Genomic DNA, 16,574 nt, shown 5'->3' with positions numbered 1-16,574 from the left:
AAATTATTTGTATGAACATTTTGAACTAATAATTTCCTTACCAATAACAGTATCAAGCATTTACATAGCATTTAAAGGTTTGCAAAATGCTTTACAAATAGCTCATCTCACAAAATTTAGCAAAAACCTTTCTTTTTCATAGCCTTTGGCATTCTGAATTTTTTAGATTGTTTTTTTAAGTTTGGATTTTGTCTAGAGTTTTCTTAGCTGGGCCCACTTCTCTAAATGCCCAAAATTCAGTCAGATGTTTTGGGTTGTTTTTTTTTTTTTTTTTTACCATTGCCTTTAAAAATGATAAATTTTAAGGGAAGCACCAAAGTCAAGAGAGGCAAGGAGAGAATGCACGTTGGACGGATCTGGCTATATTTTGCCACAGATTCATCGTATGACTCTAGTTATTTAACCTCTTATAACTCCCATGTGGTCTTACTGACTGACCATTTGGTGAATTCAGTAAAGTTCTGCAGACTTCAAGACACATTCTGCTCCAGTGCTGGGCTTGAACTGAAAGGCATCTGCCTTTCTACGAGGAAATGGCTTCTAAATAGGGTTTCTTTTTCATTTCTCTTTTGGAAATTTGAGACGTGAAGAATGGTCATGATTATGGGTTGGTTTGGTTTAAAAACAGGAACCTTAATTTCCCTATTTCTCTTTAGGTGCCAGTCTCCTCTACTTCATGAGCACCAGAGTTCCGGTCCACTGGAGTGTGAAGGAGCCAGGGAGCGAGAAGAGATTATGGAAGGAACTAGACTTTCTGGTAATTATACACAACACAGGGTTCATTAAGAACTTGTGATGTTTACTTGTCCATTCATCCAGTTAGCAAGCATTTACCAACTGCCACTAGTCTTCCCATTTTCTAGCATTTTATTTTAGGTCTACCAAGCATTTTCCTCCAACCAACCTAGTAAGGTAGGTGATCCTATGTGCAGGGCACCAAGGGTATATAAACCTGAATGAGACATGACTTCCGCCATCCAGAGAACTGAGTAGGGGAACTGTGGATAGTGGTAGTGGTTGACTGCGGGGGTAGGGTTGGAACTGGAAGTTACTCCAGCAGCAATAAACATTTAACTAAGTGTGTGCCTTTTGGTAAGATCAGAAAGTCCTTGAGTCATGTTCCTCTGTATTCCTAAGTGATTATTTGTTCTGCAGGGATCTTTCTTTCCCTTGAGAATTTTCCTAACCTTAGAGATTGGGAACTCAAATCTTCTCTCCATTTGTGGCAGAAACCAAGTGGCATGGACCACCTTCCAAAGTCTTGAGTTCCTATAAAGAGAGAGCCCTACAGAAAGATGGAAGTTGCAAAGATTCCCCAAATAAGCTTTCTCATGTAAGTCTTCTATGTGTAGATTTGTTACTTGTCTGTGTGAACTAATAACCCATGTCAGAGCCAATGATGTATTAGAGACTTCAGACCAGGTTCTGTAAGAGTCACTCTTCATCTTCACAGGTTGCCTTGGAGGTGAGAAAAACCAGAAGGGGGGTTTTTTATTCTGATTTTGCAGAAGAAAATTCTAGGCTTCAGGAGAAGTAAATGACTTGCCCAAGGTCACAAAAATCAGGGACAGAGTTAAAAATAGAATTCCAGCCTTCTGGTTCTTATCACTAGATCGTATTATTCTCCACTGACATCCTGGCCCCCCTTTTAATGCAAATAGTTTTTAACTAGAAAAAAAGACCAAAATAAATAATAGAAAGTTCTCTAGTGCAACTTGGCATCAAAAAAATCTGTATTTTATATCCGTGCATGACAAGAAAAATTTTGATATGAAGGTAGAATGAACACATATGTATTCTAGCTCACAAGAACCATACTTCTAATTAAACATGAAATGAGAATCTAACCATTCTTAGTTGTTACCATGTATTTCCAGAAACAAATTTTAAAATAAAAGTATCGCATGAGTGACTGCACAACATAGTTGTGATTATATCAGGATGAATAAACTTAGTCTCCATGGACAGATTAAAATTTAGTAGGTCAGTGCTGGGGAGTTGCCTGAGGCGCGTTGCCACCAAGTGACTTCACCATACTTAGATAGCTAGTAAATGTCTCAGGAAGGATTTGAACCCAAATCTTCATGACTTTTAAGTCTCCCATACTATTCATTATGCCACAAATTACATTAAGGAAAAATTGGAAAGTCTCCCCATCACCATCTTGGTTCTGTCTTTCTGATATTTGAGAATAGTGCAGATGTTCATTAGCCAGCCACATTCCACATTTCTTTACCTGGCTACTGGAATGGAAGACAAAATCTCACTCTGTTCAGTTTTGTTTTGCTTTCTACAGACCCTAAATCTGTACACCCCCTACCTGTAGTCTGAGCATTGCAGAGTGCTAGGGATAATGACATATGCTAAAAAGATCAGTGAGAATAACTTAAGGGTCTAGCAGCAACATGCATAACCTGTCTCAAATTGCTTACCTTCTCAGAGAGTGGAGGAGGGGAGGAAGTGAAGGAGAGAATTTGGAAGTCAGCAATTTTTAAAAACCAATATTAAATTGTTTTTATATGTAATTAAGAGGGAAATAGTAATTAAAAAAAAAGATCTAAGAGGAATAAAAGGCAAGCTACTTTAAAACAGATCAGGGACAGGACCTCTCTCTAGTTTTGGTTGCCATTTGCTTATCAGCTCCCAGTCCTATTATGTGATCTGGCACTTGGAGGTGGAGGCCATAGCTGTCTGAGCATTGCCTCAGATCCTCTAGAGACAATAGGATCTCACGGATAGAGGGGCTTGATTTAAACTTGGGAAGACCCAGGTTCAACTCCCTTCTCAGTCAAGTACTCACTGAGGAACTTGGGCAAGTTACTTAACTCCTCTAAACTTGTTTCCTCATCAGTAAAGTGAGGATAATAAGCTCACCGGATGCCTAAAGATCTGCTGACCTGCCAGCTGTAATCAGTGTTCCTGCTTGAGCAGAGCCAAAATCCTGGCCTTTCTCCACAAAACAGGGTCAAACTACCTGAATATTCTGCCCCTACTACCATCTTCACCATATGAATCATGGAAATACTTTCCCATTAAAATCAATCCTTGTCCCTTCTATAAATCATCTACCTGCTTTCGTTGCATGTGGAATCCCTAGCTCTTATATCTGTTACTGACTTAATATCCATTTGGATAGTGACAGCACGTCTGTACTTTGTGCTCAGATGACTGTATTCTGCCTGAAGAAGTGGGTACTCATTTATTTCTTGCCAGATTAAGTGAGGGAGAAATGGGGGGAGGATTTTGAGAGGTCCTGTTCTTCCCCACCCTTTAAAGTAAGCTTGTTTTCCTTTTTTTCTGATTTCTGTTTTTGCCATTTATTTAGCATGGATTCTAACACACAGTGGGTGCGTAGTAAATATTTATCAACTGAATGATTTGCCTAATATCTGATACTTTTTGTCCAGTGTTTTTGCAGTTACTGTTAGTGCTTTTAAATCATATGTCTCTACTGGCGATGATCAGGGGCTGGTTATTTGGAGAGGTATGTGTGAGACTAGTAGAATTTATAAATTAATGGAATAAAAATCTGTTAAAAATACTCTCTCTTTTTCCCCTTCAAGATTGGAGACAAAAACTGTTCCAGTCATTCTAGTAGTAACACCCTCTCAAGTAACACATCCAGCAACAGTGATGACAAGCACTTTGGTTCTGGAGACCTCATGGACCCTGAATTGCTGGGATTAACCTATATCAAAGGGGCTTCCACCGACAGCGGCATCGATACAACCCCCTGCATGTCGACTTCGATGATGGGCCCTCTGCATCTGACAGGCAGCAGGTCCATGATGCACAGTCGGGCAGAGCAGTGGGCTGACTCTGCGGAAGGGCCTGGCTCTGAGGAGGAGCAGGTCAAGCTCTACGCAGTTCACAGCTATCCATCTGCCATCTCTGTCAGTAACACGGCCGAAGGCAGCATGGGTGACCTCAGTGAAATATCTTCTCACTCCAGGTATGTAATCTGCTGCCCAAGTGAGTGATCACCGCCTGCTCACAGCATTAGTGAACACCATTTTCTGTGGTGTGATCCATAACCCAGCTGATTGGCACAAGGTCTGGCTCAGAGACAGAAAGAAATTTTATTGTCGTTGTTGTTGAGTCGTTTTGGCTTTGACCTCATTTGGGGTTTTGGGGGGCAATGATGCTGGAGTAGTTTGACGTTTCTTTCTCCATCTCATTTTACAGATGAGGAAACTGAGACAAACAGGGTTAAGTGACTTGCCCAGGGTCACACAGCTAGTAAGTGTCTGAGGCCAGATTTGAACTCAGAAAGATGACTCTTCCTGACTCCAGGCCTGGCCTTCTATCCTCTGTGCTATCCAGCCATCCAGAAAGAAATTAATCCAGGCCTAAAAGAAGACAGCCTGTGGGCAGTACAGAAATATTTGTAGAACTGGGAAATGAAGTGTAGGGGGCTGAGTTTATGCTTGCTTCTGTTGCCATTGTGCTCAATGGTTCATTCATGGGGAAAGTAGATGTGGAGCCCAAGGTTTATGGATTGTGCTGGCCAGTTTGGGGGGACACTACTTCTTGGTGAGATGATGGCTATATGCACTTTTACATAACTTAACAAAGCTACACTGGCCGTCACCTTAAATGAGGAGTTCCTCACCTTCATCCCTTAGCTTCCCAGCTTCCTTTAAGATGGAGCTCAAATCCTGCCTCCTCCAGCAGTCTTTTCCTGGTTTTCCCAGCTGTTCATGCCTTTCTCTTTCTGATTACCTTGCCATATTCTCTAGATATCATCTTTGTACCTAGATATTTGCATGGAAAGCTTGTGATGTCCAAGAGGCAGTTGGTGATATGTAGCACAGGACATGAGAATAGTGATAGATACGTAGATCTGCGAATCATGTACGTAAAGATTATAATTATAATTAAACCTATGGGAGCTGATGAGATCATCCAGTGAAATATTAAGAAGGGAGAAGAAAAGAGATCCAGGGCAGACCCTCGGAGGACTGTAAGATTTAGTGGGCATGACATGGATGAAAAACAGCAAAGGAGATTGAGAAGGATCAGTCAGAACAGGTAGTGGAAGAACCAGCAGAGGAAGATAGTGAGAAAGAGCAGTGTCCTAGAAACCCAGAGAGGAGAGAACATCCAGGAGACGGTCCTCATTAACATCAGAGGCTCCATCGAGGTCAAGAAGGCCAAGCATTTGGAACAGGCCAATGGTCGTGGCCAGTAAGAAATCACTGGGAATTGGAGAAGATTGGTTTCATATGAATGATGGGGTCATAAACCAGATTGTAGAGGGGTTAGAAGAGAGATGGGAAAGAAAGTTGCAGTACCCAGTGTAGACAGGTTTCTCCAATATGAGATACACAATTCTTGGAGAATTTCTCAGTGTGTGAGTTATTTTAACCCTTTTGCTTCTTTAAAAAACCAAACCAAACCTATTTCTGCTCCATATGATCTAACCATGTCATTAATTATCACTTCCAGTTGAGAAATTAGGGGAGTTGTAGAGGCACTCAGCTTAGATCATTGTGCTTCTTGTCATTAGTCCTAGAGTATTTTCCTTTTTGTTGTTTCAGTCGTTTTTCAGTCAGGTTCCACTATTTGTGACCCTATTTGGGTATTTTTTGGCAAAGATACTAGAATGGTTTACCCTTTCCTTCTCCAGCTCACTTTACAGATGAGGAACCTGAGACAATCAGGGTTAAGTGACTTGTCCAGGGTCACTCTAGTAAGTGTCTGAAACCAGATTTGAACTCAGGAAGATGAGGCTTCCTCACTGCAGGCCTGGCACTCTATCCACTGTGATTCCTCATTGCCCATATTTTGATTTAGGAGAATGCTAACAATGAATATCCAAAATGAGATGTTAGGATTACCCTGGTATCTTTTATCTAAATTCTCCCTACCCATTTTCATGGACAGTTGAGAATTGACTTTCATACCTAAAGTATCTTGGCATGATGTCTTGTTCTCATACATTATGCAGAGCTTAGTAGTTGGGAAAAAAAACACCTTTATAATACCCCGTTAGGCTAATGTAGTTGGCATGATAAATAGAATTTTATATTGCCATCCTATAGTGTTTGGGTGATCATCTTTGCTTGCAAGGTGCATCTCTCTATGGAGGCATCTCTTAGTGAAAGGGATGTAGATATTTATGCACAAGGGAAGCAGGCTTTTTTTTTGCTTACCTTAACTCTTTTTTAAAATTAACATGGGTCCTACTGCTGGCAAGTGAATACAAGTACTAGATTGAATTTCTGATTAGTTTTGTTTTCTTTCCATGCCTTTAAATTGCATGTGTGCACATCTGTTGTAGATAGTGAACTGCCTTGTGAGAGTTGAATCTTGCAATTGACTTCCTTTTATTCGTAATTCACAGTTGATGATGACTTTGAACTCCATTTCCAACTTAATACTGGGGGCTTTTGCTTTCATCATCACTCAGACCCAGAGCTTCAAGGAAGCTCAGTCCAGCTACCACAACCATCTCTGCATCTTAATATGGGATTCGGTCGTGCAATTCCAGCCTACAGTTCTGTATACCTTGTCTTCCTTCCTGGTCAGAAACATGAAAAAGACTGAGGTTTAAAATAACTTGTTTTAATTTAACCTGGTAGAAAAGAAAAATATACTTGAATCATTCAAACACATGGAATCTATCTTAAGCTATTTTGATTCTATAAACTTTGAGAAAATTCTGTAGAGTCCAGATGAGGAGAAAATGGAAATGCATTCCTTGTGTCAGATTTGTGCTTTTGTGCTTTGTATTCAATTCAGACAGACATATAAATGTAAAGAAGACACGTACGTTAAGTATGTTCTGAGTGGGAGAGGAGGGGACATGGAGTGCCCTAAGATTTCATCAGTTTGATTACTTCTCTTGCTGACACAGATTGCAGTCCTTTCTCAACTTTGTGGTTGGTTTTAGTTATTTTCGATGGATGTGGCCCCTAAAGTTCATCACCCCGTAGATATTTTTCCTCTGATGATCTCATACAGACGTCCAGTTCATCATTAGGCCAACACTTTAAGCTTTTTCAATGTGGAACAGGTGCCTGCTCAGGATCGCTCCTTGCTGACTTAGCCCCCTCCCTATTCTTCCTTCAAAACTCAGCTCCCCATCCATCTCCTTTTCCCTCTAGCTGCTGCTACTCCCACCTCCCCACAAATTCCCATGTATTTACATTGAATATAGTTTATGTATGCTCATGTCAACATGTTGTTTTCCTTAATAGAATGTATTCTCCCTGAGGGCACGAACTGTGTCATTTTCATATTTGTAACTCACAGTGGTCGCCACATAACTATAAATTTTTGTTGATTGAATAGAGAAGCCGGGCTCACTTCCTTGCTTCCATGGAACATAGGAACAGGACTTTAGTAGAAAAAAAATTTGCGTAGTGGTATGAGCAATAAAAAATCCCTAGAGAAAATAAAGTTGATAAAAGTCAAAACTTCCTGTTTGGTCATTTTTGCAGAAGTTATAATTTCTTACATCTAACATTTGGATACTTACTCCCTGAAAAGAAGTGACTAATACACACACACACACACACACACACACACACACACACACACACACACACACACACACACTGTGCAGTAGAAGGAAATACATTATTAAGGTAGTAATAAAGCTTCTTTTTTGGTAAACTAGCTTTGGAAATCTAAGGGGCTGCTGATTTTTTGTATAGAAATAGCAGCCACTAGACTGGGCAGCTATGGTATATGCTGAAGAAGAGGTGATTTGACCCTATTCTGTCACTCCTCCTAGAGACCCTTTACACAGGCTCTCTCATTTCAAGCAGTATCACTAGCAAAAGGGTTGGTGGCTGGATTTTTAGTCTACAGGTATTGCTGAAAGTTTAATTTCAAAGCCAGTTTAACGTGATATCAGAGCTATATTAGTCATTTAGAATATCCTGGTCCTCCCTTCTACTATGCTACCAGCCTTTCTCTACCGCCCCCATCTCCCTTGCATACACACCATCCTCTTCCCAGTTTTCTTTGGTGTTTTGGAGATACTGGAGCTTCGTGTTGCAAGAAAGAATAATTCTGATGAGAAAAGAGGGGATGGTTTGCAGAAAATGCCAGTGCCCCCAAATTTAGGGATGTTTCAGGAGGAGAAAAGGCCCAAAAGGGAAGCCTGAATATATTTCATAAGCCTAAAGTAGATCCTGCACAGGAGACTGGAATTAAAAGTTTTATATTCTCCTCTCCAGGTTCTTTCAAGGCCCTGGGAATATGTGTTCTGGCCCAGGTATTTCAATTCCTTGAAAGCAGCTAGGTGCTCAGACAGAACTGCCTTGAGTTTCACTTCTGTCCTTCCTATTGTATGAAGATCATTCTCCTGCACAGAATTAACAGATGGAAAAACAGGAGTTGAATAGTTTCACCTTCCTTTTTTCTATTATTATATTATCATTCTCAATCAAGCACTTCTTTCACCCTTCCTTTCCTCCCAAAGAAAAGCCCTTTCGATTGTGTTTAGCCATTATTTCAAACTTCAGTTTATGCTGAGTCTTTGTCTTCATGATAATTTTCTCATAGAACTTGGTCTTTTTTGTGTTTGTCTTTAGTTACCAGCCCTTGTTACATTTTAAAATTTTAAAAATCTTAGTTCCCTGTTCATCCCCTTCAGTTTCCTTGGATACCTTCCCCTGTTAATCATAAGTTAATTCTGATCATTTCATTGCCAAAATCTTGTTCTCCAGAGTGTCCCATCCTACTGGAGGCAATTCCTTGTCTAGTACCTCAGGCCATGACATTCTACCCAACCTCTCTCCAGACTCCTCAAACTTATGGACACCCATCAAACCATGCCCAGGCTCCCTCTCCTTATCTCACTAAAGCTGAGGATGGCCTATTTCTGACTGAATGTTCTTGTGCTGAAGATACGCTCCTGAAAAGTGTGCAAATCAATTTAGTAAGCCAACGAACGCTATCTAAATATGGGCTACTAATATTAAAAGTCTAATCCTTAAAAGCCCTGATTTCATAAATCAAATCATATTTTCAATGCACAAGGGGACCATGCTATTTAGGGGGACCCATAGTAAATCCTTTTGTAAAGCAACAGTATTGTACTGTGAATAATCACTTTTTAATTTATCTGCATTGTAGGCTTAGCTTTCCATAGATCATGTTTTACGAATGCGAAATGCACCAGAACTGAGGACACCTTGTATGAGACGCTATAATTATTAAACATTTACGGAATGTTTATTGTGTTTGTAAAATGGTATAAGTTGTTTTGTGGTTCCATTTGTTCATTTCTGTGCAGTCTTTCTTGTGAATTAGGTCCACGTCATGACTCCCACTTTGTAGATCAAATGAGAATATATATAAAGGTCTTTGCGAACCTTAAATCCCTATATAATTTGAGCTGTTACATGAGAAAAAGAGATAAAAGAGCATTGAGCACCATGTTAGAGGCCCCCTGAGTTAGGAGTTCTTAATCCTTAAGTAGAATGTTGGTAGGTGGTACGGCTTTGTTGTCTCACTGATCCACCTAAAGGCTGGCACAGTGTGATCCCTGTGCTTGACCCAGATTGTGCCATGCTGACTTGTAGGTTTCCCCAAGGCCTACTTTTCAAGGTTTTTGGCCTACACGTGTCCATGAGTGGGGTATGAAATGTGGGGACGTTACTAGTTTGCTTGTGTAAGCAGTTGCACCACACCCTTGTCCCTTACCCCCATCTTGCTGCGAGAGAGGGGAAAGCATAACAATTATGGCTGTGATTGGCAGTGTCCCAGAGCTGCTGGGGATAGCATTGTAACCGTGCTTTTGCTTCTTTTTTCTCCCCTTCTGCAGTGGTTCCCACCATTCAGGAAGCCCTTCAGCACACTGTTCTAAAAATAGTGGATCTTTGGACACCTCCAAAGTCTACATAGTATCGCACAATAGCGGCCAACAGGTTACTGGGTCATTGTCCAAATCGTACCACAGGCAAGGAGCAGTCAGTAAATATGTTATTGGTTGGAAGAAATCAGAAGGCAGTCCCACACCTGAAGAGTCTGAAGTGAATGAATGTTCGGGGTAAGTAAAGCAACTTCTTTTTTCTCTGTCTCGGCAAAATAGTGAGGAAAGAGAGATTAGGAAAATGAGCTTTTCTTCCACAGGAGTACATCCTTCCCTAAAGTAATAATCTCTTGAACTTTATTTTTTTCAAAAATTGTTTAATTTTAACTTATGTATTTTTCTTCAAACTCTTGTGTCTATTTTCCAATTTCAACATAAAGAATTAAAAGTTTTTTATTCTTCCTAAAGGCCAAAGCTATTTTTTTCAATAGAAATACTTTCGGTAAAGTACTGTTTAAGTTGAAATCTTTGGGAAATGAGCAAATTCATGGGTAGAGAGTACACGCATTGAATTTGTGGTAGAGCTAAATGATCTTTAACCAGCAACCAAAAAAAAGTGTGTTTGTTTAACCTAATTTTAACTTAGCTTTGATTTCCTTTTTATGTCTTAGACTTTGAAAGATGGGAGTTTTATACTTATTCATAGAAGAAAAACGCTTATTGAGCCTTCAACAAAATCTTTTATGATATTTATGATTGTTCTATTTCTGCATTTTTGATGGAAGTGGTAGATTCTTGGCATGTTTCAGGATGTGCAGAAGAAGGCATTAACCAGAGAAGTTTGATTGGTTTTTAAAGAGTTCAGTTCAGTCACTAACTTAACAATTTCTTCTGGACTAGCCCACCATCATAGCATCAGATACTATTGCTTTTAAATGCACATTTGTTCTTTGATGAATATTAAGGATGCCCTTGTAGAGTTTCTGGAGTTTTATCAAAAAAAGGGTATCTTTTAAAATTTATTTTCCATTTTTTAAGGTAATCTTTTAGATGCATGGCTAAAAAGCATTTTTACCTTCTCATACAGTCATGGGCATTGTACTGTAATGGGTAGATGGCTAGCCTTGAAGCCACAAAGAAAGTCTCATTTCTGACCCATGCTGGACAAGTCATTTAACTTCTTCATGCCGTAGGTACTCTCTAGGATTGAGAACATCACGGGTCTTTGGAAGCATTGAAGGAGAAATTAGCAGCCTTGAGCTACTGCTGTCCTTCAAATTTCACATACGCTTAAGGAGAAACTGACACAGTTAATGTATTGAAAAATGTTGGACCCACAAACTGACTCCACTTTTCCCAGATTTTCCAAAATAATCATGATGACAGTGACAAAAATAATAGAAGCTAATCCTTAAATAGTACTTTAAGGTTTGCAAGCATTTCAAAGATAGTATCTTATTTAACTTCTGTCTGCTTCCATTTCCTCATCTATAAAATGGGGATAGTAGTACCTCCTTCCCAAGGGTGTTGTGAGGGAGGATCCAGTGTGATAGTAATTATAAAGTCCTTACCACAATGCTTGGCACATAGAAAGTGCTATATAATTGCTGTTATTATTAATATAATTCTCACAGCAACCCTGGAAGATAGGCACAATGGTGCCTATCCTTTTTGCAGGCAAGGAAACTGAGGCAGACACAAATTAAATGACTTGCCTTGGGTCACACAGCTAGTGTCAGAGGTCAGATTTGAACTCAGACCTTCCTGCCTGCAGGCTGTACCTAGCTAGCTGCCTATGCAGTACAAATAAGCCTTGCTGGTATAGATGAGCCCCTCCCATAGACATTGTTTTGAAAAAGCTGGTGGCAAGAAATTTTGTAATTTTTGTAAAAGTACTAGAACATTCCTCATGAATTTCATAAGATTTCATAAGCCTCTTGAGGAGGCTCTTTGTACATGCCTTCAAACTCACCAACAAATATATCTTCCACACTGATTTTCATCATTTTCAAAGCTTTCCCTCCTTCCCTCATCCCCTATTTGTTGTTCCTCATGTGTTAGTCCTTGAAATACTTGAAAGTGCATGGAAATCTACCATTTTATGAACAAAGTGACTGATTCCCTCCACCCCAGGGAAATTGTCATTAGTTTTGTGTTTGTAAGTGAAAGTTTCCTATTTAAACATTTTTTCTGAAGGTTTTTGCTTAGCTTGTTGCAACACAGGCTTCTCTTTGAACCAAAATGCCTTCAAGGTGCCAGTGAGGAGAGCCCTAAAGAGCTCATTTGCTGGAGACTTAGCTGTCATGGTACAGCATAATTCCTAGAGCTCTGGTTCAACAGCAAAGGCCATTGCTTGCTGAGGCCACTACAGTCACTGATTGCAAGGCATTTGGCAGGAAGTAATTGGACTCCAATTTATGCTCTGTGTCTTTGGGAATCTACAGTTGCTCAAATTGCATTTCCAAAGTAAATTCTTTAAAGATCACTCCTTTGCTTCCCTCCTAGAAGAGAGCTGAAAGACAGTAATTCAATTTGACAGTCTTTTGTTGAGCATAAATACATTTTTATATACTGATAATTAAGGGAGGCAGATATTTTATTTATCCAAACAGCTTTATGAAATTGCTGATAATTAAAAATGCTTGGCACATGCCAGAAGTGGTTACTCTTGAGCCTTGGGCATCTCTTCTGGACAGCATAGGATTGAGACATGGGGTCCAGGTGTCTGATCTCCCTTAATCTCCAAATGTTTGAGAAGTACTCACATTGATTTAAAAATATTGGCTCATCTCTAATCAATTATTGAAACTCTGTTTCCAAATCCAAACTAGGAAAAAAGGAAGCAGGTTTCACTGGAGGAAGCAGCAGCTCGTTTCCATATATTGTGCTCTGAGAATCTGATTTGTTTCTGAATTATTCAAAAATCTTGTCTGGCGATTGAACTTACTTCATAAATGTAAAATGACTTGGGGATTTGGAGTGAAGGGGGAGCAAAACTGAACTGAGTTAATAATAAAGTAGTGCACATGTATATCTGTGTATGTGTTTTTGAACACTTGTTACTGCATCTTAATTTATAACATCACAGGCCGCTTGATGGTTGACTCCCTGATCCTCTCTCTTTTATACTGATCTGTTCTAACAGAATGTATAGTGATATAGAAGCCATGTCCACATCAAGTCAACATCAGACCGTGGTTGAGGATGCAGTTTCTGAAACCCAACATGTCCTGTCCAAAGAAGACTTTTTGAAGTTAATGCTTCCCGGCAGCCCTTTGGTGGAGGAGGGCCGAAGAAAGGTTAGCTCACTTAAAAGGATTTTCAGTCCCTACAAGAGACAGTTACTCAGAAGTAGTCCACTGTTGTTCCCCAAAAAGATCCCAGTAAAACCTAGTATTTCATGTAAATTGAGGGTATTTAAAGGAAGGAGGCGCAGATAAGAGACAGTAACGAATGGATAGACGGGCACACTAGAACATAAAAGTGAAAAGAGCCCAAGAATGGAGTCAGAAACAATCTGTGCTTCTTTTTTCATTTACACGTTTAACCTCTTTGCAGAAACTTAAAATAAATGGAAATTGAATTGCATGAGGTTAGGGTTAATGTGAATTGAAGCCAGTTTGAAGAACTCTTGTACTTGTCATAATGGATAATAAAGGCTTGCCCCAAATGATACCAAAACCCTGTCCATCTACTGAATATTGGGCTTGAAGCCCTGGAAGAAAAATGTATATTACTCCAAAGGAAGACTATGTTCAAGCATGTCTGTTCAAACACGGCTGTTGACATTGTTTCTAAAGTGAGTTACCATTATGGTTTTTAAAACACTGGCCATATGAAAGATAAGCAAAAGTGATTCTTCAAAGTGCCAATCTTGAACAGTCTTAAGGAATTTAGGGGGGCACTACAATATTGGATATGAGAACATCTCTCTGGGTTCAAGGCCCAGATTCACTACTTAGTAAGCAAAGCTGTCCCTGTAAATGTGGCTCCTCGAGGCAGCACGGTGGATAGACTGTTGGGCCTGGAGTCAGGAAGACCTGAGTTCAGATGTGCCCTCAGACACTGGCTAGTTGTGTGACCCTGAGCCAGTCACTTAACCTCTGTCTGCCTCAGTTTCGTCATCTATAAAATGGTGATAATAATAGCGCCTGCCTCCCAGCATTGTGAAGTTATGAGATAATATTTGTAGAGCTTTTAGCACAGTACCTGGCATGTAGGAGTCACTCTGTAAATGTTAGTGATGGTGGTGGTGGTGATGGTCCTGGCGGTGGTATTGACCAGGATTTTGAAGTGATTAGAAGTTAATGTCTGCATTTAGGATTCCCTTTTCATACTTCAGCTGCATAACTTAAACACATTTTGCCTCAAAGCTAGAAAAAACTAGGTAGCCTCAATTCACCTCTCTCTCTCCTTTTAGCTAAATTGGACATGCTGGGGAGCTAACATCCTTCTATCTCTCGTCTTAGGGAAGGAGGAGGAAGGCAGAGAAGCAGTGAATGCTCTGATTAGTTTTCCACTCCTTCTCCTCTCTCCCAGCAAGTGGTCAGCTCCCTTTCTAACTCCTATTTACTCTGACAAAGAGAGAACATGTTCCATTTAGAAGTCTCTGCTGGTAGCAATGATTATTTTATGAAAGCAGAAAGAAAGGAGGGGAGGGTTTTGCTCTAAAAGCAGTATGTCTGATGCCCATTTCAAAATGGAGAATGGTATAGCAAGGGAGGAGGAAGAAATATGCAAGTAAATATGATAATTATAAAGTCAGAATAATGTCGGTAGATTGACTGCTACCCTGACAGGTCTATTAGATTTCAAACTAGAAAAGGTTCGGAAAATGGAAGTTTGTTACTCTCTAGCTGAGTGAGATTGGACAAATCACTTAACCTTGTTTGACCTCAATTGTCTTTTTTTGTCAAACGTCAGATGTTGCCTGCCCAAAGGCAGAGGGCTGGGCAGGAGACAAACTGAAAATTCTTCTCAGCTCTAAATATGTGACAGTTGAATTGGAAGCATGTGAGTGTCTTCGAGCTCAAAGAGACCTTAGAAATCGGGGGAGTGAGCAGAGTGCAGTGGCTTTAGAGGTAGAGAACTTGGGTTCAGACCTTGCCTCTAATACTATGTGGGTAATCCTGGCCACTTACTCTTTCTGGGCCTCAGTTTTCTTATCAATAAAATGGGGGTGAGGAGTTTAGACTAAATAACCTCTGAGGTCTCTTCTTATTCTTGATCTGGGATCCTGTTTTAGAACCTAATTGTACAGATGAGAAAGCCAGGATCATAATTTATATGTCTTTTCTCAGACCATACGTAGCCAAGTAGGGGATCCAACACTAGAACATGGGCTTCCGGGCCAGTGTTCTGCTATTGTACCATACATCCCTTATTGAAATAGAAAATGTTCATGCAGTGAGTTATTGACAATTAGTCCAAAAAAAAAAAAGCCATAAATTCTGGCTTCCCTAAAGTGGAATCGTATTCCAATTAACTGGATTATAGCCTTGGAATAACACAGATTAGATCCTACCTCAAGACCCCTTTATTCTCTTCTACCTATAATAATATACTGAAGAATATGCTAGACATACATGCAGAGGGAATCCCTTAAGAACTGGATCCTGATCTTTTGTTCTTAACATATACGTGTTAACACGTGTGTCTGTGTGCTGACTTAAGTTCATTAAAGCTTTAAATTGCACTAAGATTTTTTGGGACACTGTGTATATATATTTTATGTGTATACACATATTTTATATCGATTATATGTGTATTTTATGTATCTATAGAATATGTTACATAAATAATGTAAATCAGAAAACAAAGTAGTATGAGTTCATCTATGAAGCAGGCTATTGCAAAAAATAAATTGTGAGAGCATATCCTTTATGTCAAGAGATTCCTCTTTTAAAAACCACATTTTCCTTTCCTGGTATATGTTTAACTTTGTAGGCTGTGTACATGATTTATGTAAGCATTCATCAGCAGGAAGAGTTGACAGAATGGAAGGAACACAAAGAATAGGGATATTTTTAGCCCTCCTGCTGCATTCACAAACTTAAATGGCCATTTCTGTGCTTATTTGATGTAAACAATGTTTAAGGACAGCCAAGCGATCGTACTTGTTTATCCAACGGGATATGCCTCAGGATGTAAAAGAGCATGTTGGAAATGCAGGGTTTTGTTTGATTTTGTTTTAAAGTGGGGTGTGTGTGTGTGTGTGTGTGTGTATGTGTGTGTGTGTGTGTGTGTGTGTGTGTGTGTGTGTGTGTAGAGAGAAAGAGTGACTGTGTGTATACACATACACACACATACATATATGTCTCTTCAGTATCAACTCTCTTAGTAAAACACTATTGTGAAAATTTTTTTCCCTAAGAGTTATCTTTTAATACAGTTACAACAATTTCATGGAATTTTTTTCACTAGACTTTTTACCATTTTCATTAGATTTATTTGGGTATCCTACAAGGATGTGATATTTGAAATTAGTTTTATTGTCATGTGGATTAGATTGAACCTCACATGCAGTTATCAGTGCCTAAATTGCCTGGTATTAAAAACCTAGTCATTTCAAATTAAAATCCAGCAGCTTCACGTGTGCATGTGAATAAATGTTGCCTGAAATGGTAACCTTCTCTGTTTCCCGGAACCATCATCATCATAAGGTTGTGGAGGCTCCATTTAGCATTTCAGAATTAATAAAGCTGTGTAGCATCTAATTAATTCATGACCGTATTTTGAAGAATGTCAGAGGAGGAAGCATTAAAATCGAATAACTGCTCTGAAACACCAGGGCCTTTGGCTGGGG

General features: G+C 39.6%; 1 protein-coding gene across 3 annotated transcripts in view; it reads left to right on the top strand.

Moving 5' to 3' along the window:
* SIPA1L2 (signal induced proliferation associated 1 like 2) overlaps window positions 1-16,574 on the top strand; it is a 249,998-nt gene that overhangs the window by 208,599 nt on the left and 24,825 nt on the right. For all 3 annotated transcript variants that reach the window (XM_072647498.1, XM_072647496.1, XM_072647497.1), the window contains 5 exons: window positions 657-757; window positions 1,230-1,333; window positions 3,564-3,952; window positions 9,782-10,006; window positions 12,915-13,068. In XM_072647498.1, coding sequence (XP_072503599.1) covers window positions 657-757; window positions 1,230-1,333; window positions 3,564-3,952; window positions 9,782-10,006; window positions 12,915-13,068 — 973 coding nt within the window. The remainder of the gene's footprint in view (window positions 1-656; window positions 758-1,229; window positions 1,334-3,563; window positions 3,953-9,781; window positions 10,007-12,914; window positions 13,069-16,574) is intronic.

Source organism: Notamacropus eugenii, chromosome 2 (assembly GCF_028372415.1).
Source record: "Notamacropus eugenii isolate mMacEug1 chromosome 2, mMacEug1.pri_v2, whole genome shotgun sequence".
NCBI classification, from domain to species: Eukaryota; Metazoa; Chordata; class Mammalia; order Diprotodontia; family Macropodidae; genus Notamacropus; species Notamacropus eugenii.
Note: the sequence above shows the minus strand (reverse complement) of the source record. Positions and strands in the feature narration are given on the sequence as shown.